The 21,363-nt window shown below is 41.9% G+C and overlaps 1 protein-coding gene across 1 annotated transcript in view; it reads left to right on the top strand.

Annotated features, from left to right (window-relative positions):
* The first annotated feature begins 299 nt into the window (after positions 1–299).
* LOC133017516 (ankyrin-2-like) overlaps positions 300–21,363 on the top strand; it is a 62,513-nt gene continuing 41,449 nt past the window's right edge. Inside the window, exons 1-37 of the mRNA XM_061083626.1 lie at positions 300–434; positions 2,216–2,317; positions 7,443–7,541; positions 8,206–8,304; positions 8,578–8,676; positions 8,765–8,950; positions 9,266–9,289; positions 9,756–9,764; positions 10,244–10,342; positions 10,730–10,828; positions 10,987–11,085; positions 11,320–11,517; positions 12,022–12,120; positions 12,238–12,336; positions 12,469–12,567; positions 12,718–12,915; positions 13,041–13,139; positions 13,316–13,414; positions 13,603–13,800; positions 13,986–14,084; positions 14,459–14,557; positions 14,684–14,782; positions 14,883–14,981; positions 15,102–15,174; positions 16,306–16,432; positions 16,516–16,594; positions 16,689–16,789; positions 17,176–17,211; positions 18,171–18,395; positions 18,528–18,626; positions 19,137–19,291; positions 19,439–19,650; positions 19,756–19,963; positions 20,203–20,299; positions 20,456–20,684; positions 20,972–21,097; positions 21,193–21,315. Of these exons, the coding sequence (XP_060939609.1) occupies positions 300–434; positions 2,216–2,317; positions 7,443–7,541; positions 8,206–8,304; positions 8,578–8,676; positions 8,765–8,950; positions 9,266–9,289; positions 9,756–9,764; positions 10,244–10,342; positions 10,730–10,828; positions 10,987–11,085; positions 11,320–11,517; positions 12,022–12,120; positions 12,238–12,336; positions 12,469–12,567; positions 12,718–12,915; positions 13,041–13,139; positions 13,316–13,414; positions 13,603–13,800; positions 13,986–14,084; positions 14,459–14,557; positions 14,684–14,782; positions 14,883–14,981; positions 15,102–15,174; positions 16,306–16,432; positions 16,516–16,594; positions 16,689–16,789; positions 17,176–17,211; positions 18,171–18,395; positions 18,528–18,626; positions 19,137–19,291; positions 19,439–19,650; positions 19,756–19,963; positions 20,203–20,299; positions 20,456–20,684; positions 20,972–21,097; positions 21,193–21,315 (4,425 nt within the window). The remainder of the gene's footprint in view (positions 435–2,215; positions 2,318–7,442; positions 7,542–8,205; positions 8,305–8,577; positions 8,677–8,764; positions 8,951–9,265; positions 9,290–9,755; positions 9,765–10,243; positions 10,343–10,729; positions 10,829–10,986; positions 11,086–11,319; positions 11,518–12,021; positions 12,121–12,237; positions 12,337–12,468; positions 12,568–12,717; positions 12,916–13,040; positions 13,140–13,315; positions 13,415–13,602; positions 13,801–13,985; positions 14,085–14,458; positions 14,558–14,683; positions 14,783–14,882; positions 14,982–15,101; positions 15,175–16,305; positions 16,433–16,515; positions 16,595–16,688; positions 16,790–17,175; positions 17,212–18,170; positions 18,396–18,527; positions 18,627–19,136; positions 19,292–19,438; positions 19,651–19,755; positions 19,964–20,202; positions 20,300–20,455; positions 20,685–20,971; positions 21,098–21,192; positions 21,316–21,363) is intronic.

The raw sequence follows: 21,363 nt of genomic DNA, 5'->3' as shown, positions 1-21,363 counted from the left end.
AGAAGCTGAGGAGTTTGGGCTGGGCAAAGGGATACAAGTGGACAGAGAGGGGATGTAGTGGTGGTAATAGTGAAGTAAGTGAGATTAGTGGTGGCATTAATTGTGTTTGAACCGAAGACAAGAACACATTTGATAGGTTGTAAGATTGCTTGATGCAGCCAAACGACAGGAAGCGAGCTGGAGAGGCTTTTATCCGAGGACACAAAGTGAGAAACTACGAGCGCTGGGCTTTACTGGACCGTACAACACCAGATAGTCTTAAAGAGAGGGAGGAAAGACCCCTGTTTTAGGAAGTAACCATGGGAAATGCAGCAACATGTGAGGCGTGTGGATCAGATAGAGCGTTAAGGACCACTGGGAGTGACAGGAGTTTCTACAAACACTCTGACTACTACGGATCTGCTGATTCTGGATCTGAAGATGATGACTCGCTGGTAAGAAGTGGAGAAGGAGACACAAGGTTCTGATGACGTTTGTAGTTTGCTACATGTGCTGCCGGTACGACCAAGAATAATTCAAGAATAGTTTTGTTGCAGGTGATGTTGTGGTGTGTGTGTGCATTTATACGTTTTCTTGACTGTGTGTGTCTTTGTGTGTGTGTGTCAGGTGACATCTCACGTAGGGTGTTTGACCCTTGGCCCTACTCAGCCATACAACATGGAGTTTGTTCTGATCCTGCCAGTCAGCAGCAACATGTCTGACTAACATGTTCTGTCTTAACCTCATCAGAAAGAGGTTAAATCCTTACCACACAGTCAAACTTATACACTCATTTCTCCTCTGCTGAAATCGTTTGAGTCATTACTTTAGCACTAGTGTCAATACATCCCTTCTATCATTCTGTCAGTTGTGAGGATTTGCTGCTTTTCTTTGTTTGAAGAGACAATAAACTGAATAACTTGGGGTTTTGAGCGTTGTTCATACAAAACAGTGTTTTTATTCGCATGATTTTGAGCTCTTGGGGACATTTAACACTTAAATTAGACAAAAAGAATAACAGAATAACAGATACATTTTAGTGCATCTGTGCAGCAAACAATTACATAAGTAGAGTTAAAAAAAATTTAAATAGTAAAAATTCTAAGGACATACTCTTACAACTCAGAGGTATTTGGTGGATTTAAAATGTGCTTTAAAAGAAATGTTTTCATCATATTGTTGTTTTACAGTTAGATTTTATTTTTATTTCTAAAATCTGTTGGACTCTAAACTGTCATTCTTTGCTGGATGGATATTTCTGGTTACCACTGAGATTTATGTTACAGTAAATACTTGTGTTAAAAGCTGAAATTGAATCCAGGTCAGAGGATGAGGCCCCCCGAGACGTTTTTCTTCTGTTACATACAGAAGGTCAACATTGTCCAGGTGTTTAGTTTGAAACTTTTAACTTTAAATTCACTGAGTCATTATGCATTAATGCAACACAACATAGAACTTGTGTGTGTTGTAGCTGCCTGTGCAGCCTTGATGTCTGGTGGTTACATTTGGAAAGTCTGCTCAGACAAATTATTGATACAAGAAGTTCTGACTTCTGTATTTTAGCCACAACATGCTACGTCATCCATGTCTCTAAAGAAACTTGAATTATTTGACATTCATAAATAGAACAATGGTGAGATAGTTTGTTTGTATGTGCTGGGAAAAAGATAAGCATAATCATTTTTGTATAATGAATACAGTACGACCTAAATGCCAGTATGTTCTGAATGAATCCTCAGCATTTTCTATGTACATGTTATCTGCCATCACATGAGAGGATATAACAAAAGTAGACCTGAAACCTAATGAAACTAAAACCTGTTGGATGGGCCCATTTCTGCCTTTATTTGACAGAAGTCAACAAATGTGAATGGGCTGCAAGCCAGAGTTGAACCCGCAGCGGCTACAGAGGAGTGGATTATCAATGCATGGGGTACCAGTGTCTAGTCTTTCTGTGTGGAGTTTGGATGTTCTCCCTGTTTCGGCATGATTTTTCTCCAGGTACTCCGGCTTTCTCCCACAGTCCAAATTCATGCAGATTGGGGTTAGATGAATTTGAGACTCTAATTGTCCATAGGTGCGAATGTGACAAGTTGTTCTTCTCGCACAATGTCAGCTGGGATTAACTCTCGATCCCCTGCGATACTTAAAGGATAAGCAGTATAGTTAATCGATAGAAAAAATATATATATTCTTCTTCTCTAATATTAGTCTTCATTCTGTCTCATCCCTCTAGTCGGACAGTAACACCAGTTTCCTTCGAGCTGCCCGGGCGGGAAACATCGACAAAGTCCTTGAATTCCTGAAAAATGGAGTAGATATCAGCACTTGTAACCAGGTAAGAAAACACCTCCTCCCAACAGAGCCTGTGCACAAAGAATCAACATTATTCTTTTAGAAAATGTACGGTAAGACATTAGCATTATGTTCCTTCATGTAGCAAACCTGTGCTGCTCATACCTCCAGATGTCATAGAGCATTTGTCTGTAAACTACATTCATTATTTAAATGCTGGGAACAGTCACTGTTGAGTTATTCACACACAGTGACTGTGTCAGAGTTGTGTCTTAGAATGGGGGGAGCGGCATTTTTCAACATGTCGACATGAAATTGTGTTACAGCTCCAGTCATGTAGCTTTGTGTCTGAGCCGAATCTCCACACACACAAGAAAGTTTGTAAAGTGACACATTATGTTTAAATCATCACTAATGTGTCACTGTTTGTGGCAGACGAACATGTGTTAACACAGCATCAAAGCCCCTCCCCTCCCTCCACCTCACCCATTCTTGCCTCCAGTCTCGGTTCCCCTGACAGCTGCTCTCAACCCCCCCCCCTACACACACACACACACCCACCCTCACATTCCACTGTGCAGAAGACATGTCCTCCTACAGGTCTGTGCCAGCCCCCCCTGGCCCATCTATGTCATCTACATGTGATTTACAGCGGTCACAAGGTGGGAAGATGCAGAACTTCTCTACGTGACTCTGTGCTCATCGCCAGCGCCTCCTAGTTTCTAATGTGTCGTTGCGTTTGGCCTTAACTAGTAGCTGTTTATACGCCTGGTTGGCAGACAGGAATTTCCAACTGCTCACACATACCACTTATTTGTTTTCATGGACAGCATGACTTTTATTTTCTGCATCAAGAGGGACACACACACACACACACACACACACACACACACACACACACACATACACACACGCCGTCCCCTCCCCACTGCAACAGGAGATCCCTGCCCTTCATAGTATCTGTCAGGGGTCAGATGATCACATTTGAGCCCTTGTCAGATGACTGAACATGCGAGTGACATTTAAATCCTAGCAATGTGATCACTTAATGTGTGTGTGTGTGCGTGTGAGTGTGCGTGTGCGTGTGCTTGTGCGTGTGCGTGTGTGAGAGAGACTGTGTGTGTGACTGTGTGACTGTGTGATTGTGTCTGAGAGAGAGATGGTAATACCATAATAGAGTAAATGTCATTTTGTAATGGAGTCAGGAGAGATGAACACCAGCCAGCTCTTATACATGCACCAGCTTGCCCTCATACATGTGTGCACTTCTAGAAGTCATGTACTTTTGCACGCATGTAGTTTGACCATTAGTGTGCATGACTCTGACATCTGACAGACTGTGACCCTGGGTGGGATCAGCACCATCATCAGCTGTTCAGACTTCCTGTTGTCATGGTCACAGGTTTGTGACTCCATTGTCATGAGCAGTTTAAAGCTGACTGAAGGAAGCTTTTCCAGTGTAACGCTAGGGTGAATTTGCAAGGTTGCCTTCACTGACTTAGGATCAATGTATGATTATTGTATGTTTACTGCCAGTTACAAACACACTGCAGAATAGTAAAAAACATTTTAACAGCGGTAATTGAAATTTCCCCAGATATGGTGCCATTTAAACCTTAATGGTAATTCAAGGAGATACTGGTTTCCACAAACAGCTCAATGATAGGAAGCTTAGACCATTCAAAGGGTTATGTTACCTGTTATTTGCAGGAAAATAGCTCTCAAGCTAATGAGTGGATCAGAAGCAAGTCAGTGGCAAAGCACTCCACAGAACCATTATCTACTGTATAACACTGCTGTCAGCAGTCAGCAGAGTCAGTGCTCTGATGATAAGAGCATCAACAAACATGACTTGATAATAACTCACTTATCTGCATCGACTTTAACAATAAGAAGCCTTGGGTTGTATCCAAGCACATATTGAATTTGTGGGGTTAGTCCAGTATGTCAGTGCAGTGTCATCACTTGGCTAAAATGAAAACAAGTCGGGTGGAAATTACATCATACGTTCACAGTTATAACACTGCTTTGAAGTATAACATTAATATTTATGACTTACATATATATTTTATTTATATATTTCCAAGTCACCAGATATCATGCAATAGCTATATGAAGTCATCCTGTAAACCTGCAAGTCCTTGGGAGATGCTGGTGCGTCACTCAGAGTGTTGGCCATAGCAGCGTGTTCACTAATAACAGAGGAGTCTGATCCTAGAAAGCAGCCACAGGCTGGTCAGGGCCAGAGTCTGACGCCAAGGACAGTCAGCTGTCCAACGCAGCTCCATGGAAAGATGAAGAGGCAACCTCACAGATCAACAGTCAAATGATCCTTCTCTGACTCACAGATCTGTGTCTTCATCTCCCAGTTTTAAGGCTGTGTACCGAGAATGTTTTTGTCTTTTTATAATATAAGACCTTTTTGTTTTTATTAAAAATTGTAGAAAATACAACTCTCTGTGTGTGAGAGAGAATTAGTTCTAAACGAGTACTTGTATTTTAGTTTCATGTCCTCACGGTTAGAGGACTTCCCCTCTAATCTACCAAAATGTTAATCCATGGTGAGTGATATTACTTTTTAATCCGCATTCATTTACATTATTTCCCCCGTTTTTCCTCTTGACATTCATCCCCTCTGACACCTGGACCTATAAACCAGCTCCCTTTATTACCACGTGTGATTACAACAAAGGTCAGTGGTGTCAGGCGCAGGGATATTAATCTGCGTTGTACGGAGCGGTTTCAGGCGGAGCTGCACGCTGCCATGCAGGGATCACTGCGTTGGGCTCGACGTCCATTAGCTAAATGAAGCTTTCCCTTGCAGCTCAGAGGAGACGGAGATTTAAATCAGTTCAGTTTGTGTGACAGAGTGTGTACATGTGTGTTCCTCTGCTTGCTTCTTTTGGAACACACATCAGTAGAAATGTGATTGAAACACTCTTTAATAAGATTGTGTAATTTTTTGCTGACTCAGTGAGCTCAAAGCTGACATGTAAAGCTGAAACTCAACTTTCTGCATGTTCTCTGACTGCGGCAAAGAGGATTTAGTCCCGCGTTTGAAAGATGTTTCATTTCATCTGCTGCAGTAGAGATTCCACTGACTGACGGCTAATAATTATTAGACATGAAGCACTGGTTTCCAACTCAGTGTTACCTCACACAGCCTGAGTGATGGGGATTATGAAAATAATGATGATGTTCATGAAAGTGCTTAAACAACTGTAATAACCAGTTCATTGATTGTCAACAAAGAGTATGAAGAACAATTTTTTTTTTTTTATTGATTCATTGTTTAAATCAATAATCAAGTAAAACTGTTACTGGAGATTTTGAAATCTGGAATATTTGTTTATTTCTTTTCCTTTTTGTCACCTTTTGCTCTGGTAATGGATTGTTATTCACATATCTGAAATATATTTGTTATTAGTGCTTCCAGCTGCCATATTTTATGTCAGTGTAAATTACAGTTGCTCAATGTCTTAGGCTTTTGTTTTAGACCTAACAAGCAATCTGAAGACTTTGGGTTCGGGAAAGTGATCAATTCTCTGACAAATGACAGACTAAATAATGAATGAACGAGTTAAATATACTCATGGTGAATGAGCTGCCTAATGGTTCTTAATTGCAGCTAGTGTGTATATATATAATATCTATATAATATCTATACAATATCTATATAATATCTATATATCTATGACATTTACAGTAGCTTCTCAATATGTGTTTCCATATGTGTGTGTGTGTGTGTGTGTATTTATGTCCTACATACTCTCTATGACTGTGCAGAAACATGATACCCCTTTGGCTGTTTGGCATTTGGCAACTCAGAGACAGAGAGTGAGAGTGAGAATGTGTGTTTCTGTGTGTGTGTGTGTCGGGGGGAGTTGTTGTTCGCAACATAGCAGTTCCTCCATCTAGAGGATCAACAGTTCCTGTCTTTAAGCCAACCCAGAGGGAACTTGCAAAGGGGGCAAGAGAGACCCAGAAGGTTGAGCTGCAGAGGAAGGAGGCAGAGGACCTGTGGGGATCTTTGCTGCTCCATCACTTCTAAGTCCAACTCGGTCTCTTATTTAGAAATAGTTTTGCTTCAGAAAAGCTAAAGTTAGAGAATAGCAAAGAGGCACAAAAAGGAAAGACGAAGACGGAGAGAGAGCGAGAGAGCGAGAGAGGGAGAGAGAGAGACTGGCGTTTGGTTTGATAAAAGGAGCAGAAAGGATAAAAACGAGGTTGCGGTGAAGTACTCCCCCTAGTTGGAGGGAGACACAGCCCAGAATGGAAGAAGAGGAGGATGAGGTGATTTCTTCTTCGTGTTTGTCTCGTAGTTGTAATATCATTTTCACATGTGTGTTGTATAGATTGTGTTGTGATGACCTGTCACTGTGATTGATGGATCTGAGGCCTCAGGTGTTCTTATCACACCTACCTGACTGAAGCAGCACTTTCTGTATTTGAGATTAACGTTGATGTCCGAAGACGTTTCTGATAATAATAATTTATTATTATTATTATATTTTCAATGCTACTACTCTGGTTTCTAATTACCTTTTTTTTCTTGACCTTTCTAAATAATAGTGTCTTCTCTGAATATTGGTGTCTTAATATGTCATTTTAGGCTGGGCACATAATGTACACGCACAATATTCAAAATCAATGATCATATTTAGAATTTGAAACTATAAATCACCCTCCACAGGATTTGTCTTATGAACTTGTTTCATTGAAATTAAGTTCAAGTTGTCCCTCAGTGCATCAATTCCACATTCACAGCCTTTTTAAATATACAAATTTCCTGGTTCTCATATTGTTATATATTGATATACTACCACATATAACAGTGTTTTTAATGTTATTATATTTATAATACATGTTTGATAAAATGTAACAGAATACATTGAAATGTTGCCTCATAACTCACAATTACTTTTATATTCTTAAGCATTTATTGCAGGAATATTCTATTTTAATTTACTGTTTTGTTGTTATTATGTCCACACCCTGTTTGTTCTGCTTCCTGTAATGTATAATTCAGGTATATGCATTGACCGAGGCTCTGGGGCCTGGGCATTAATGTTTGTTATGTAACTCCATGTGCACTGATGCAATAATCAGTGAACTACATTTGATTTATTGAACTCTTCTGATTGATGCTGCTGATGTTTTCTCTTCAGAATGGTCTGAATGCTTTGCACCTGGCAGCAAAGGAGGGACACACAGATTTAGTGGAGGAGTTGCTGGAGAGAGGAGCACCTGTTGACTCCTCCACCAAGGTACACACACACACATACACACACACACGCACACACACACACGCAGATCAGCCTTTAACAAGCAACTCAGTACAGTTGGATCCTTAGCCCAAAGGGGGAGGATATGTGGGGAGAAAAAAGGAGGGAGTTAGGAAGGAAGAGTGAGAGCTCCAGCTTGGTGACTACTAGACAAAAAAAGAGAAAGAAGCATTGCAATACATGGCATCAGTTGTGAAATACTGTGTAATTCAATGCTTCTCACTTGATCTGAGAAACCTGATTCGTGAGGCTGCTGGTGTTCGGTATGAGGGAGCAACAAAATGTCTTATGGTCCATTTTTAGAATTCTTAATTTAAGATACTTTCCTTTTTAAAACTAACTCGAGATTCTTATAACAAGACATAAAATGTGTTCTTTGAACTTGTCACAGTGGCTTCACATTACATCTTAAATAGGTTTTTAACCCTCAGTAGAGAGAGGGTTGTTTGTTTTTCGACTCTGGATGTCTGTATCAGGTTTATCAGCGAGAGACAGTTAACAGCTGACAAGGAATCTGTCACTCTCCTGTCCACGTCCTTGGTTTGACATCACATGGTCAAAACAAGGAACACGACATTCACATCAGATGATTTAACCAAACACATATGTACTTGGCTGGAGGCCTTAATCCTATTTTTCTCTGCAGAAAGGAAACACCGCCCTCCATATTGCCTCCTTGGCAGGACAGAAAGAAGTAGCATGTATCCTGGTGAAGAGAGGAGGGGATGTCAACGCTCAGTCACAGGTGAGTAGCAATTCGGTGAAAACAAGCTAAATCAATCTATATAAAGCTGTTTGTGAGTAAATCAGAGACTACATGACAGCTTTCCAAAAGTGAAGCCAAAATCAACTTGGTGACTGGCTTATGCACCAAATCTTTCCGTAATAGAACCAGTTTTTTCCCCACATGGCAGCACCCGTATCCAAGATAATTTAGCTTCACTTTTGTCCAGTGTAAGTGGACACACGTCGTCCACCTTTTTTCACAGTTATTAGAATATATTCATTGTTTCTACAGAATGGCTTCACTCCACTTTATATGGCAGCCCAGGAGAATCACTTGGAGGTGGTGAGGTACCTGTTGGAAAGTGATGGGAACCAAAGCATCGCAACAGAGGTTGGTTAATGAATACACTTACGACAATATGCACATTTTCCGTTCATTTCATTCAAATTGAGTCTTTTTCTTCTCTCTGCTCTTCCAGGATGGCTTCACTCCACTGGCCATCGCTCTCCAGCAGGGCCACAACGCCGTGGTCTCCCTGCTGTTGGAGCACGACACCAAGGGGAAGGTTCGCCTGCCGGCCCTGCACATCGCCGCCCGCAAGGACGACACCAAGTCGGCCGCACTGTTGCTGCAGAACGACCACAACGCCGACGTCCAGTCGAAGGTGAGGGAGAGCGGGCAGGGAGACACTGATATGGGGGGAGGGAAAAGATGTTGGAAGAACAGGAAAGAAGAGAACAAATAAGAGAGGGAATGTACTGAGTTTTATTCATTTCTTCAATAACGGTTTGGTTTTTATTTGGAATAAGATAATATTAATGGACAGTCCCTCTCGTTGTTTCCTCCTTTGTCTTAGCCTTTTCTATGTGTGTGACCATGGAGACTTTCCCTGTGTGTAATCTGTGAATGTTGTGAGAAGCCCTTTCCCTAACAACCCGACTCCCTATTTCCCCTTTCTCTATATACGCATCCTAACCAGATGATGGTCAATAGAACCACAGAGGTATACAGACTCATCACCTTCTATCACTTCTGACCATCTCTTTCAGCTCTTTGGTTCTTATCTGTCCCTTTTTGAACAGGAGTTGTACAATCCTGCACGTCAGAATCATGTGTCTTTAAAATGAATGCATGCAACTGACTAGGCTGTAATAACCTCTCCTGCATGGCTGACAGTAAAAGCAGCGTTTTGTAATAAAAGATATCAGAGAATGTTAGTTTATTGCATTTTGTAGTCATTTATAATATTTCTTTTTGTTTACTTTATTCCTATTTTTATTCATTACAATTTAAATAATATGAATCTAGCAGTTATTAGCATGATATGTTTATATACTTATTTTTTTCTCTGCATAACCTGCTTCATGTATCTTCTCTGTGCACATTGATATCAGTGTTTTTCCTCTGAAACAACAAATCAATATTTAAGTTAACTCTTTTTCTTAATTAAATTGCCCCACGTCCATCAGAATGGGAAGGTAAGGATTGAGCCCAATTACAATTGTGTACCGTAACTATCTCTATATGCAGCTTATATACACATTTCCATTTGTCTGTCCAAGCAAATACACAGTGCATAGTTGCTTTTCTGTACTTGATGTTGAGTCTTTAAAGTCTTTTTATTTTGACCTTTTTCGTGGTTTCTTTTTCTCAGTTTCTTTGTTATATTTTTTTTACCATGCATGGCAGAATTACACAGTCTTTGCATTCATTATTTATTGCATGTGCTATTTTTGGGTCAAGCATATTTTTGTATGCTTCTTCTTTCACCACATCTGGTTTCATTTTTCAGCATGATGCCTCATCATTATACGGCTTCAGCAGATTCAGATTTCATCCTTCATCTGCTCCAGAAAGATCTCATCTTCCTATCTTTCTTGCTTCCTTCTTTCCTTCCTTCTTTCCTTCCTTCCTTCCTGCCTTCCTTCCTCTGTCTCTCCTTGTCTGTCTCATACAGAGTGGGTTCACCCCTCTGCACATCGCGGCTCACTATGGTAACGTGAACGTCTCCACGCTACTGATGAACAGAGGAGCTGCTGTGGACTTCCCTGCCAGGGTAGCGCCTCAATTTCCACTTTTTCAGCACAGCTTTCTGCTCTGCTGTGTCATTTCACTGAGATGCTTCCGGAACTGTGTATTTGCTATTTCAATCATCACTTTTCTTTTTCAAATAAACCTTTATTTACTGGTTTTCCTGATAGTTATAAAGGTCAAATGTTTGCAGAGAAATAGCCGTGCTGACACTTGTTCACAATTTAGTTTCTTGGATAGTTATTGACTTTTAATAACTGTGTCCTACAAAATTTTAAATCATTTATTAATAAAACTGAAACTACTGCTTTAGAGTAAGAATGGAATAATGTGAGCTCCCACTATAATGAAATATACTGGGGTAAGTGGGAATTGAGATAAACCTCCCTTTGTTTCCCTCATGGTATTCCAGAATATGATAACTCCGCTCCATGTGGCCTCCAAGAGAGGTAACACCAACATGGTGGCCCTGCTGTTGGACAGAGGGGGTCAAATAGACGCTAAAACAAGGGTGAGACTTTTTTTTCAATCCGGACATTGGTTTTCATTAAATTGTGATAATTGTGTAATTATCCTCTAGTAGTATACTTACTTTTGTCAGGAAAGCCAAACTGGATTAACTACGATATTTTGTGTATATTCATGTGTTTGTGTCTAATTGTCGTCCAGGATGGGCTGACCCCTCTGCACTGTGCAGCCAGGAGTGGACATGACCCTGCAGTGGAGCTGCTGCTGGAGAAAGGAGCACCGATGCTAGCTAGAACCAAGGTATTGAATGGCTGTGACAACACTGACCTACTCTACCCCAGATTCATTCCTGCAATGAAATGAATGTGTTTTCAATTTGGCTCAGGGATAAAATTTACTTAAAAACACAGCCTTTCAGTATTTTACATGAAAACTACTAAATACACTTAACTTGTGTTTCCCATAATCCTACTCCTTTGCGTTTTTCCCTAACCACCTATGGCCTCTCTCCATGTATCTGACACTTGCACACAGAACGGACTGTCCCCGCTGCACATGTCGGCCCAGGGAGACCACGTCGAGTGTGTGAAACTCCTGCTGCAGGACAAGGCGCCTGTTGATGATGTCACCCTGGACTACCTCACAGCGCTGCATGTCTCAGCTCACTGTGGCCACTACAGAGTCACCAAGCTGCTGCTGGACAAGAAGGCCAATCCCAATGCTAGAGCACTGGTAGGAAGACACACAAAATAGCAACTGCACAAGCACAAAAATAGACATCAACACACACTCATCAATATACACACATACAGACACAAGTGATTAACATACAGCGGCTTAACATGGACACAGGTTAATATATAATTTAGAACTATTAATGACATATTAAAGAATGAGAGATGAGCTGCTTGACGACATCCAGTAAGATTTCTTCACCAGAAGAAAAAAGTAATGGTCACATAATATGAATACCAATATGAAAATAGTGCACAATAGTGCAGTCGAAACTAGAATGGCACTCAGTTGTGTGCACAACTCCACCAAGGCCAAATTAAAAAAACACTGGTGAAGTTTCAATGGCCAATCCTTCTACCAAGTTATATGAAAATCCGTTCCGTAGTCTTTGTGTAATCCAACTGAAAAACATCTTCCTTGACAATAAGAAAAACGCTCTCTCTTAGCTGTAGATCATTGAGACATTTAGGAAATACATCTTTCTCTCACTTGCTCTGACAGAATGGATTCACCCCGCTCCACATTGCCTGTAAGAAGAACAGGGTGAAGGTGATGGAACTGTTGGTCAAATATGGCGCCTCCATCCAGGCCATTACTGAGGTTTGTGGGAATGTCTCAGGACAGCATCTGTCAGTAATGTACACTCTTACATTCCCCTTCACTCTAAATGCTCATCTTCTCTGTTTTCTGTATCTTTGTGTCTCTTTCTCATTTCAGTCTGGTCTGACTCCAATCCATGTCTCCGCCTTCATGGGCCACCTCAACATTGTTCTGCTTCTGCTGCAGAACGGCGCCTCCCCTGATGTCCGTAACATAGTGAGTAGGAATTTGAGAATTTGAATATAGGTTGTCAGTGCGCCCACTTGGCATCTACACTACCGGACCACAAGTGTTTCCTTCAGCACTTTTTTGATAAATGCTAATAAATGTTCTGTGTGTGCTCATCAGCGTGGTGAGACGGCTCTCCACATGGCAGCACGAGCAGGTCAAATGGAAGTGGTTCGCTGTTTGCTGAGAAATGGAGCGCTGGTGGATGCCATGGCCAGGGTGAGTCAGCGCCTTGCATCAGAGTCTCCTGTTGATAGTGAATAAGGAAATTTTTCATACACACTGGTCACGTCGCCTGCCTCTGACTAACACGTCTGTGTTTCTCTAATCCCTGAACCTCTGGGTGATTATTTCGTCCTTCAACCACAGGAGGAGCAGACTCCGCTCCACATCGCATCACGTTTGGGGAAAACCGACATAGTCCAGTTGCTGCTTCAGCACATGGCCCACCCTGATGCTGCCACGACCAACGGGTACACTCCACTCCACATCTCAGCCAGGGAGGGGCAGGTGGAGACTGCTGCCGTGCTGCTGGAGGCCGGAGCCTCACACTCAATGGCCACCAAGGTGAGCAGAGGACACTGTCGGCTGTGATTCACACATACAGAGAAACATTGATAGATCACAGTAATGGATGCATGTTCTTTTCATTATCCAGCTGAGCGTCAACACTCTCCTTTTTCCCTCTGCAGAAAGGATTTACTCCATTACATGTAGCAGCTAAATATGGAAGCCTGGACGTAGCAAAACTTCTACTCCAGCGCAAAGCTCTTCTCGACGATGCCGGCAAGGTGGTGATGCTTTTAATTTCACTGAGATACACGGTGCACTTAATCTTTCAGTCTCCGACCAGAATTCATTTGTTTGTTCCTCCTTAAATTGACTCATTACAGAGAAGAACAGAACTGTTTTCAAATCATAAAAGCACAGAAATCTCAGTTTTGTAATGGCATGCTTCCTCTTACAGAGTGGCCTGACTCCGCTACATGTGGCAGCTCATTATGACAACCAGGAAGTAGCTCTGCTGCTGCTGGATAAAGGGGCTTCACCTCATGTTACCGCAAAGGTCAGACTGAACACATCAAAGAAGTGATACAGACAGTTTACTAATTGATAAACTGTTTCCTTTGACATATTTAAACATATTGGCATGATAAGGGAGGGATGCTAACAGGCCTTTGTTATGCCTCCCTGCTGTTGGTGCTGTTCCTATGGTATCACTGTATTTAACTGCTAACCATCCTCCCTATTCAGAATGGCTACACTCCTCTTCACATCGCGGCCAAAAAGAACCAGAAGAATATTGCAGTAGCTCTGCTGCAGTACGGAGCAGAGACCAACGTTCTGACCAAGCAGGGAGTCAGCCCTCTACACCTGGCAGCCCAGGAAGGACACGCTGAGATGGCCAGTCTGCTGCTGGGAAAAGGAGCCCACGTCAACACATGCACCAAGGTCACACATGAACACACACACATTCTAATATTGTCAGACACTTATTTTGATAAGATCCTCTGTGGGTGCAAGGAGCATCATTAGATCTCTGATTCAGAATATGCAGCAAGGATTTAGTTAGTTGTGTTGCTTTAGATATAATACAAATACTAATGGTGGACAACCTTGTGCTTCATGTGTTACAGAGCGGACTGACTCCTCTGCATCTATCAGCCCAGGAGGACAGAGTCAATGCTGCAGAAGTTCTGGCAAAACACAATGCAAACCTGGATCAACAAACTAAGGTTGAAACAGACACACACATGCATGTGCAAACTAACACAATCAGTCAACAACTTGACCTGAAGAGACTGAATTGAAGTTAGGGGATTTGTTTAATTCTAAGGTGAAATATTAGAGAATCATGGCAGGACATACTGTAGGTCTGTCTATATTTGTATTAACAGCCATTGTCTGGGTTTGTAAGCTGCTTTTTAAATATGCCACTCATAGAAATTAAGCATATCTGCCACCTACTGGTTTTTGGAAGCATCACACGTCCACAGCCCTTAGGTGGTTTGGTATCTACACCAGTTTGTTGTTTATTAGTTGGATCTTAACAATTCAAGCAGATGTGAACATAACATTTTCTTTCTCTGCATCATCCTCCACACTTCAGCTCGGATATACTCCTCTGATCGTGGCTTGTCACTATGGAAATGGCAAGATGGTGAACTTCCTATTACAGCAAGGAGCCGGCGTCAATGCCAAAACCAAGGTAGACGTCAAATGTTGAATCGAAAGCATCTAAACTCTGATCACTTAAATCTGAAAGCTCAACGACGAGACAAAATATATTCAAAATCATATTGACCCTACAAAACCTCAATCATTTGCTCTACAGAGTGGTTACACACCGCTTCACCAGGCTGCACAACAAGGAAACACACACATAATCAACTTGTTGCTGCAACATGGGGCCAAACCCAATGCTACTACAATGGTAAGAAAAAAACATCCACTTCACTCTCATAAACATAGGAACTGTTGTGATTTGTAAATCAAATTCTTCTGCCCAAACTCTGCGCCCTGCTTTCCTTCAGAATGGAAACACTGCTCTGTCGATTGCTCGGCGTCTGGGTTACATCTCCGTGGTGGACACACTGAAAGTTGTCTCTGAGGAGATCATCACCACCACAACGGTAAACTTCAAGTGTGATTCCTTTAGGCTGCGGACATTGGATCACTTACTCTACATTTCCCACAAAGCTGAGTTAAAATGTATCTTTTCTCTTCCTATGTTTTCCATGACTTTCCATCAGACGGTCACAGAGAAACACAAGCTCAACGTCCCTGAGACCATGACGGAGATCCTTGATGTTTCTGATGAAGAGGGTGAGTTACTCTGAACAGAAAAAGCAAGAAAGAGATGATATAAAAACTCATTCTTTTCCTATCCAAGAAATGTACAAAGATGTTTAGGATTCACTATGATACTGTAACCCACTACCCCCCTTTCTGCACTGGTCACAAAGAGATGTATGTAGTGGGTGAGGTCGATTTGAATCTGTGGTTCTGAAAGTTGTGTGTTTCTTAGCTCTGAGGCTGGAGGACGAGCCCTTATTTGAGATGTCTGTGGAGCTGGAAGGTACCGCACAATGCCCTGCTCTGCTATGACTGCTTGGTTTGGGCTCTCTGTGTGTACTTATAGATAATCTGTATGATCATTTTGATAGTGTTCAGTAATCACAATGATACAAATATTATAAATCAACTTCATTGGTTTTGCACTTGTCTTATCAAAGCTCTTTCCAAATTGAATAAAGATTTTTGAGATAGATTTTTGTCTTCGGCCTTTTGCTCTTAACTTAGTAAACCGCTCAGGTCCTCTGCTCCCAGAGAATCCATAAGTTTTGTTATTGTGCGTTTATAAACCTGATTTTACATGAGCAGACCTTAATCCAACACTTTAATGTTTATAGGTGTATAATGAGAGTGTGGTTGATTGTAGTTTAATGCATTGGTTGAAACTAACGGCACAAAGTGTGAGGAAGTGGAATGCTTATTGCACATGTTCATGCTTGCAAGTGGTATTTGTTCTGATGTGTGAAACACCTCAAAATAAGCAAAGAGAAAAGTATCTCATCTATTTACCAATTCCAGAAATCTCTGTATGTGGCTCATATCTTGAGAACTGTCCATTTTATAGGCTTCATACTTAAAGTGCTATGTTAAGGGGCCATGGAAGGGCAGTGTTCAATTTGGTGCAATTTGGACATGTGATAAGTTCAATATGAATAAAAAGGGGATCAGCGGCGGCTGGGACTCATCAACGTGACATTTTTCAATCACGACAGCCGGTACGTTCTTTCCTAACCCACGACTCAAAGTTCTCAGGTGCATCTGAGCAGAGATAAAAAGGAAGAGCAGCAGCACTGTGGATACACTTAGGACTAAAATCCTCCAGAGGTACTTTCATGTTCTTTTATCATAAAATATCTCAAATGTCACACGTTTGTCTCCCAGGTGAGGACACCATGACAGGGGACGGTGGGGAGTATCTTAGAGCAGAGGATCTCAGGGAGCTGGGAGATGACTCTCTTCCGGGACATTACCTGGACGGCTTCAGCTACATGAGCCACAACCTGGACAGGTCACGATCCTCACACTCCAACTGAGTCTAATCATACATCTATGATACGTTCACAGGCATTAAACGTTTGGCTTTCCCAACAGGCAGCAGCACACTCCCATTCACCAAAGCTTCCATCAGAGAGATGGCGTTCTTATCGAAGACATGCTCACCAGCCACCAGGTGAGGATAAAACATGAATCCTGATTTTAGAATTTGTAGATCTTTATTTTCTGAGGGTCTTAAGTGACTCAATGAATGATTTGTTGGTCTGTAGGTTTCAACGTTATCGAGAGAAGACAAGGAATCGTTCCGTCTGAGCTGGGGAGCGGAGCACCTTGATAATGTGGTGCTGTCCTCCAGTCTGTTACACTCAGGGTATATGACTCTATATCTCCTTCTCTCTTTCTCTCTTTCTCTCTTTCTCTCTTTCTCTCTTTCTCTCTCTCTCTCTCAAACGCGCACACACATTCACTTGCTCTTGAAACGGAGACTCCATCTTCCTCAGTCACTGTTCATTTCTGCATTATATGTGTCACCTGTGAATCAATTTTAATTTCTCCTCACATTATCTTTCACTCCTTCACATCTGTGTTGTCTATCTCTCTCCTTCTCTGATCTTTGCTTCTGTGTCTTTTTCTCTCACTTTTGTCATCTCAATCTTCTTTATTCAATTTTTGGTTTTAATTTATTTTGCCTCCTCTCGTCTTGGCTGTTTTTCGTGATTGTGTGTGTGTTTGTGTGTGTTCTGTATCTGTTTCTAGCCGTTCCTCTCCGTGCCTAGACCATGACAACAGCAGGTGATACTCTTTTAAGTTTGGCTACTCTCTCAGTCTTCTCTCCTCTGGGCCTTTACTTTTTCCTCATCCACTACTCAACCCCCACCTCATTCTCATCATGTCTGCCTGCATGATTTCGTTATGCACGACTTGTCATTTTTGGGGACTTGCATCTTTGATGCAGATCTAACTTTGATTGAGGATCTGCTGATACATAGAACCCAGACACAATTTATCTTGTTATATCTTAAACATGAATCAGCACTGTATGTTCGGAATTGAGTACCAACATCTCACAGTTAGGGATTTTTAAGAGCTAGATCTGAATTCGATAGTCCTTTAAGAATGAGGCTAGTATTATTCTTTATTTTACTCCCATGAGGTGTTCTTTAGCAATAATCTAGTAATGTGTCTCAGTACATTCCGAACCCCACCAAACTACAAGCCCATGACAATAATATTTTTGTTAAGTATTATTGGTGTAACAGTATGTTGGACAATAATGGAAGTGTTTATTTTGTTTTCAACCAATGAAATGACACATATACTAGTACGCTTCCTGCCGTTGGTTTGAACCGGATGTTCACACCATACAAATGAACCGCACCAAAGGCATAAATACTCCAAGGTTCGATTTCACCGGACTAAACTAAGCTGGTGTGAACCCTTACTGAATCAAACTTACAAACTTTGCTCCTTGACACATAAGAGAAATAATTGTGTTCAGCAATCTCCCCTCTTTGCTTGCCTGTCTTGCAAGTTGAATTTCAAGTGGAATGAAACTGAAATATTATATAACAATGGAATGAAATATGATCTACTGAAACCTGCTCGTTGTTATGTTACTACTGACTTATAATCATGAATGTCCCCCAATTTTGTTTTGGTTGCCTTCTCTGCATTGAAGTTAAGAGATTTGAGTCTTTAACCAAAGAGTCTTATGCCACTTCATCCATTGCTCGGGCCTTTTTTTTCCGTAGCTTCCTTGTCAGCTTCATGGTTGACGCCAGGGGCGGGGCCATGCGTGGTTGCCGTCACCATGGCCTGCGAATCATCGTACCACCAAGGAAGTGTTCTGCACCTACACGGGTGACGTGCAGGCTGGTGAAGAGACACCGCCTGGCGTCTATGCCCCCTATGGTGGAGGGTGAGGGGCTGGCTGGGCGCATCATAGAAGTAGGGCCCACTGGAGCTCAGTTCTTGGGGTAAGTGTGTGTTTCACTATGTTTGTGTGTACCTTGTGTATGTGCATTTGCCGGAGTTTGTGTGTTTCCACACTCAATGTGGTGTGTTCATAATTTCTTCTCGACTCCCTCTCTGTGCTGCGTACGGATCAGTAAGCTCCACCTGCCCACAGCTCCGCCCCCTTTGAATGAGGGCGAGAGCCTGGTCAGTCGCATTCTTCAGCTGGGTCCTCCAGGAACCAAGTTCCTCGGGTAGGACCCTGGGTCGGGAATACCCCACTAGTCTGGAATCCTGCTCACCTCCTCTCCCCCATATTTTCACCTTAGACAATATAATTTTATTTTTATTTTTTGAAGACATTTTTTTGTTTTGTTTTTCTTGACTTCCCTCCTTCTTTCTTGCAAGCTTTAGTCTCAAATCACTTGACCTTTTGCCTCTTATGTTTTTGAATAGTCTCCATAATGTCCTTAGTGTCCAGGCTTTTTTCTAGTTAGATTATGTTGCTGATGTGTCGTGGATATTTTCTTTCTGTTTAAACAATTCTCAGTTTACTTTTCAATGAATATTGTTTGTTTTACTCCGCATGAAGTGCACCTGATGTTTTTTAACTTTTAATTTGAATTGTTGTTTTGTTTCCTTTACTTTTACTGAGGTCATGCATAAATCAACCCAAACATCATATTATTTCCTAAAAATGTCCAAACTTACCACGTTCTTTTGGTTGGCGTTTGTGTTTGATTGTACTTTGTCGCCCCCTTTAGGCCTGTGATTGTGGAGATTCCCCATTTTGCGGCTCTGCGGGGCACAGAGAGAGAGTTGGTGATCTTGCGGAGTGAGACCGGGGAGAGCTGGAGGGAACACCACTGTGACTTCACCGAAGAAGAACTGAACCTGATACTTAATGGCATGGATGAAAGTAAGGGATCGTAACTGGATTGTGATGTAGTTGTTGATAGGAGCTGAAATCCCACCACAACATTTCTGATTCAAACAATACATCAAAACACCACAGCACAGAAATGTCACTCAGGGTATTTATACTTACTATTTCTGATTGTCTCAGAACTTGATTCTCCTGAGGAGCTTGAGAAGAAAAGAATATGCCGCATCATGACCCGAGATTTCCCGCAGTACTTTGCGGTGGTCTCACGGATAAAGCAAGACAGTCATTTCATCGGACCAGAGGGTGGGGTCCTCAGCAGCACTCTTGTGCCTCAGGTCCAAGCCGTCTTCCCTGAAGGAGCCCTCACAAAGAAGATCAGAGTTGGGCTACAGGTACATACAGTGCATTCATTGGCCAGACACGTACTCATGGAACGTTAAATCCTAAAGGAATCAATAAAACTGGTGAATTCATATGGCTTTTGTACCTTGCTTTAGGCTCAGCCCATTGATGTGGATGTGGTGAGAAAGATTCTCGGCAACAAAGCCACATTTAGCCCAATTGTGACACTAGAGCCAAGAAGGAGGAAGTTCCACAAACCAATCACCATGACGATCCCGATTCCCAAGAGCTCCAACCCTGACGAGCCGAGCTCGGGGTACAGTGGGGAGACCCCCACCTTACGTTTGCTTTGCAGTATTACTGGTTAGTATGGGAAATAATAAATCATCAAATAAGCAACCAATGTAAAAATATATGTAATCTAAAGTCATCTAATGTTTATTTTTTATTCCTGTTTTGGTTTGGTTATGTTTTGGGGCTGTTTCATCATTATGCCTGAAAGGCAAAGAGAAATTCTGTCATTAATAATCCTTTCTATAAATACAACCTAATTAATGAACAAGTAAGACTTGTTCGGTAAAACTCATTTTTCTGTGTTTCAGGCGGAACCACTCCTGCCCAATGGGAGGACATCACCGGCTCCACACCGCTCACCTTTGTCAACCAATGTGTTTCCTTTACCACAAATGTGTCAGCAAGGTAAGTACTTCCCAGGTCATCTGGCTTTCACTTTTAAGTGAAACGCTTTGTGACATCCTACTTTTCTTTTGTTTAGGTGATTTAAAATCATACCACGGGCAACTAGCATACTGTGAAACTATATGGTAACATCACTCAATATTCATATCCACACAGGTTCTGGCTGATAGACTGCAGACAGATCCAAGAATCCGTTAGTTTTTCTTCTCAGCTGTACAGAGAGATCATCTGTGTTCCCTACATGGCCAAGTTTGTCATTTTCGCCAAAACACTGGACCCCATCGAGGCCCGGCTGCGGTGCTTCTGCATGACGGACGACAAGATGGACAAAACCCTGGAGCAGCAGGAGAACTTCACTGAAGTTGCCCGCAGCAGAGATGTTGAGGTGCAGTGTGATGATGGGGACAGATGAGTGGGAAAGGGATCATCGAAATGGGGCTAGAGAAGAAGTGAGAGGAGTAATGCTGAATAAGCCTGTAGCAATAGTGCAGAGGTATTATTAAGAAGAGTCGGGAGAACGTGTGATGGAAATAACTTTTAGTGAATGGGGTTCCACTGAGGTTAAGTTTAACATGGCCACAGCTCATGTCCTTAAAAATGTAATATTGCTGTTTGGACAAAGACCTTACTGATTTGTCTGAATCATGAAAACAACTTTCAATTCACATACAGGTGCTGGAGGGAAAACCCATATTTGCTGACTGCTTTGGAAATCTGGTGCCTCTTACCAAGAGTGGACAACACCACGCGTTCAGCTTTTTTGCCTTCAAGGAGAACAGACTGGCGCTCTTCATCAAAGTATGACTATACGTCTGACAAAACCACAGATTTACTCAGAGGTTCAGAAGTCAAATATCTATAACTAAGTGAATTGTTGTTTCCTTAATGTCCAGATTAGAGACACAGCGCAGGAGCCGTGTGGCCGCCTGTCCTTTACGAAGGACCCAAGGACGTACCGTAGTCTGAACCACAACGCTATCTGCAACCTGAACATCACCCTCCCAACATACTCAAAGGTTCCTATGAACAGAATTCACTTTGTGTACCTATTATAACTGTGATTT

Source organism: Limanda limanda, chromosome 2, assembly GCF_963576545.1.
Source record: "Limanda limanda chromosome 2, fLimLim1.1, whole genome shotgun sequence".
Taxonomy (NCBI): domain Eukaryota; kingdom Metazoa; phylum Chordata; class Actinopteri; order Pleuronectiformes; family Pleuronectidae; genus Limanda; species Limanda limanda.
Note: the sequence above shows the minus strand (reverse complement) of the source record. Positions and strands in the feature narration are given on the sequence as shown.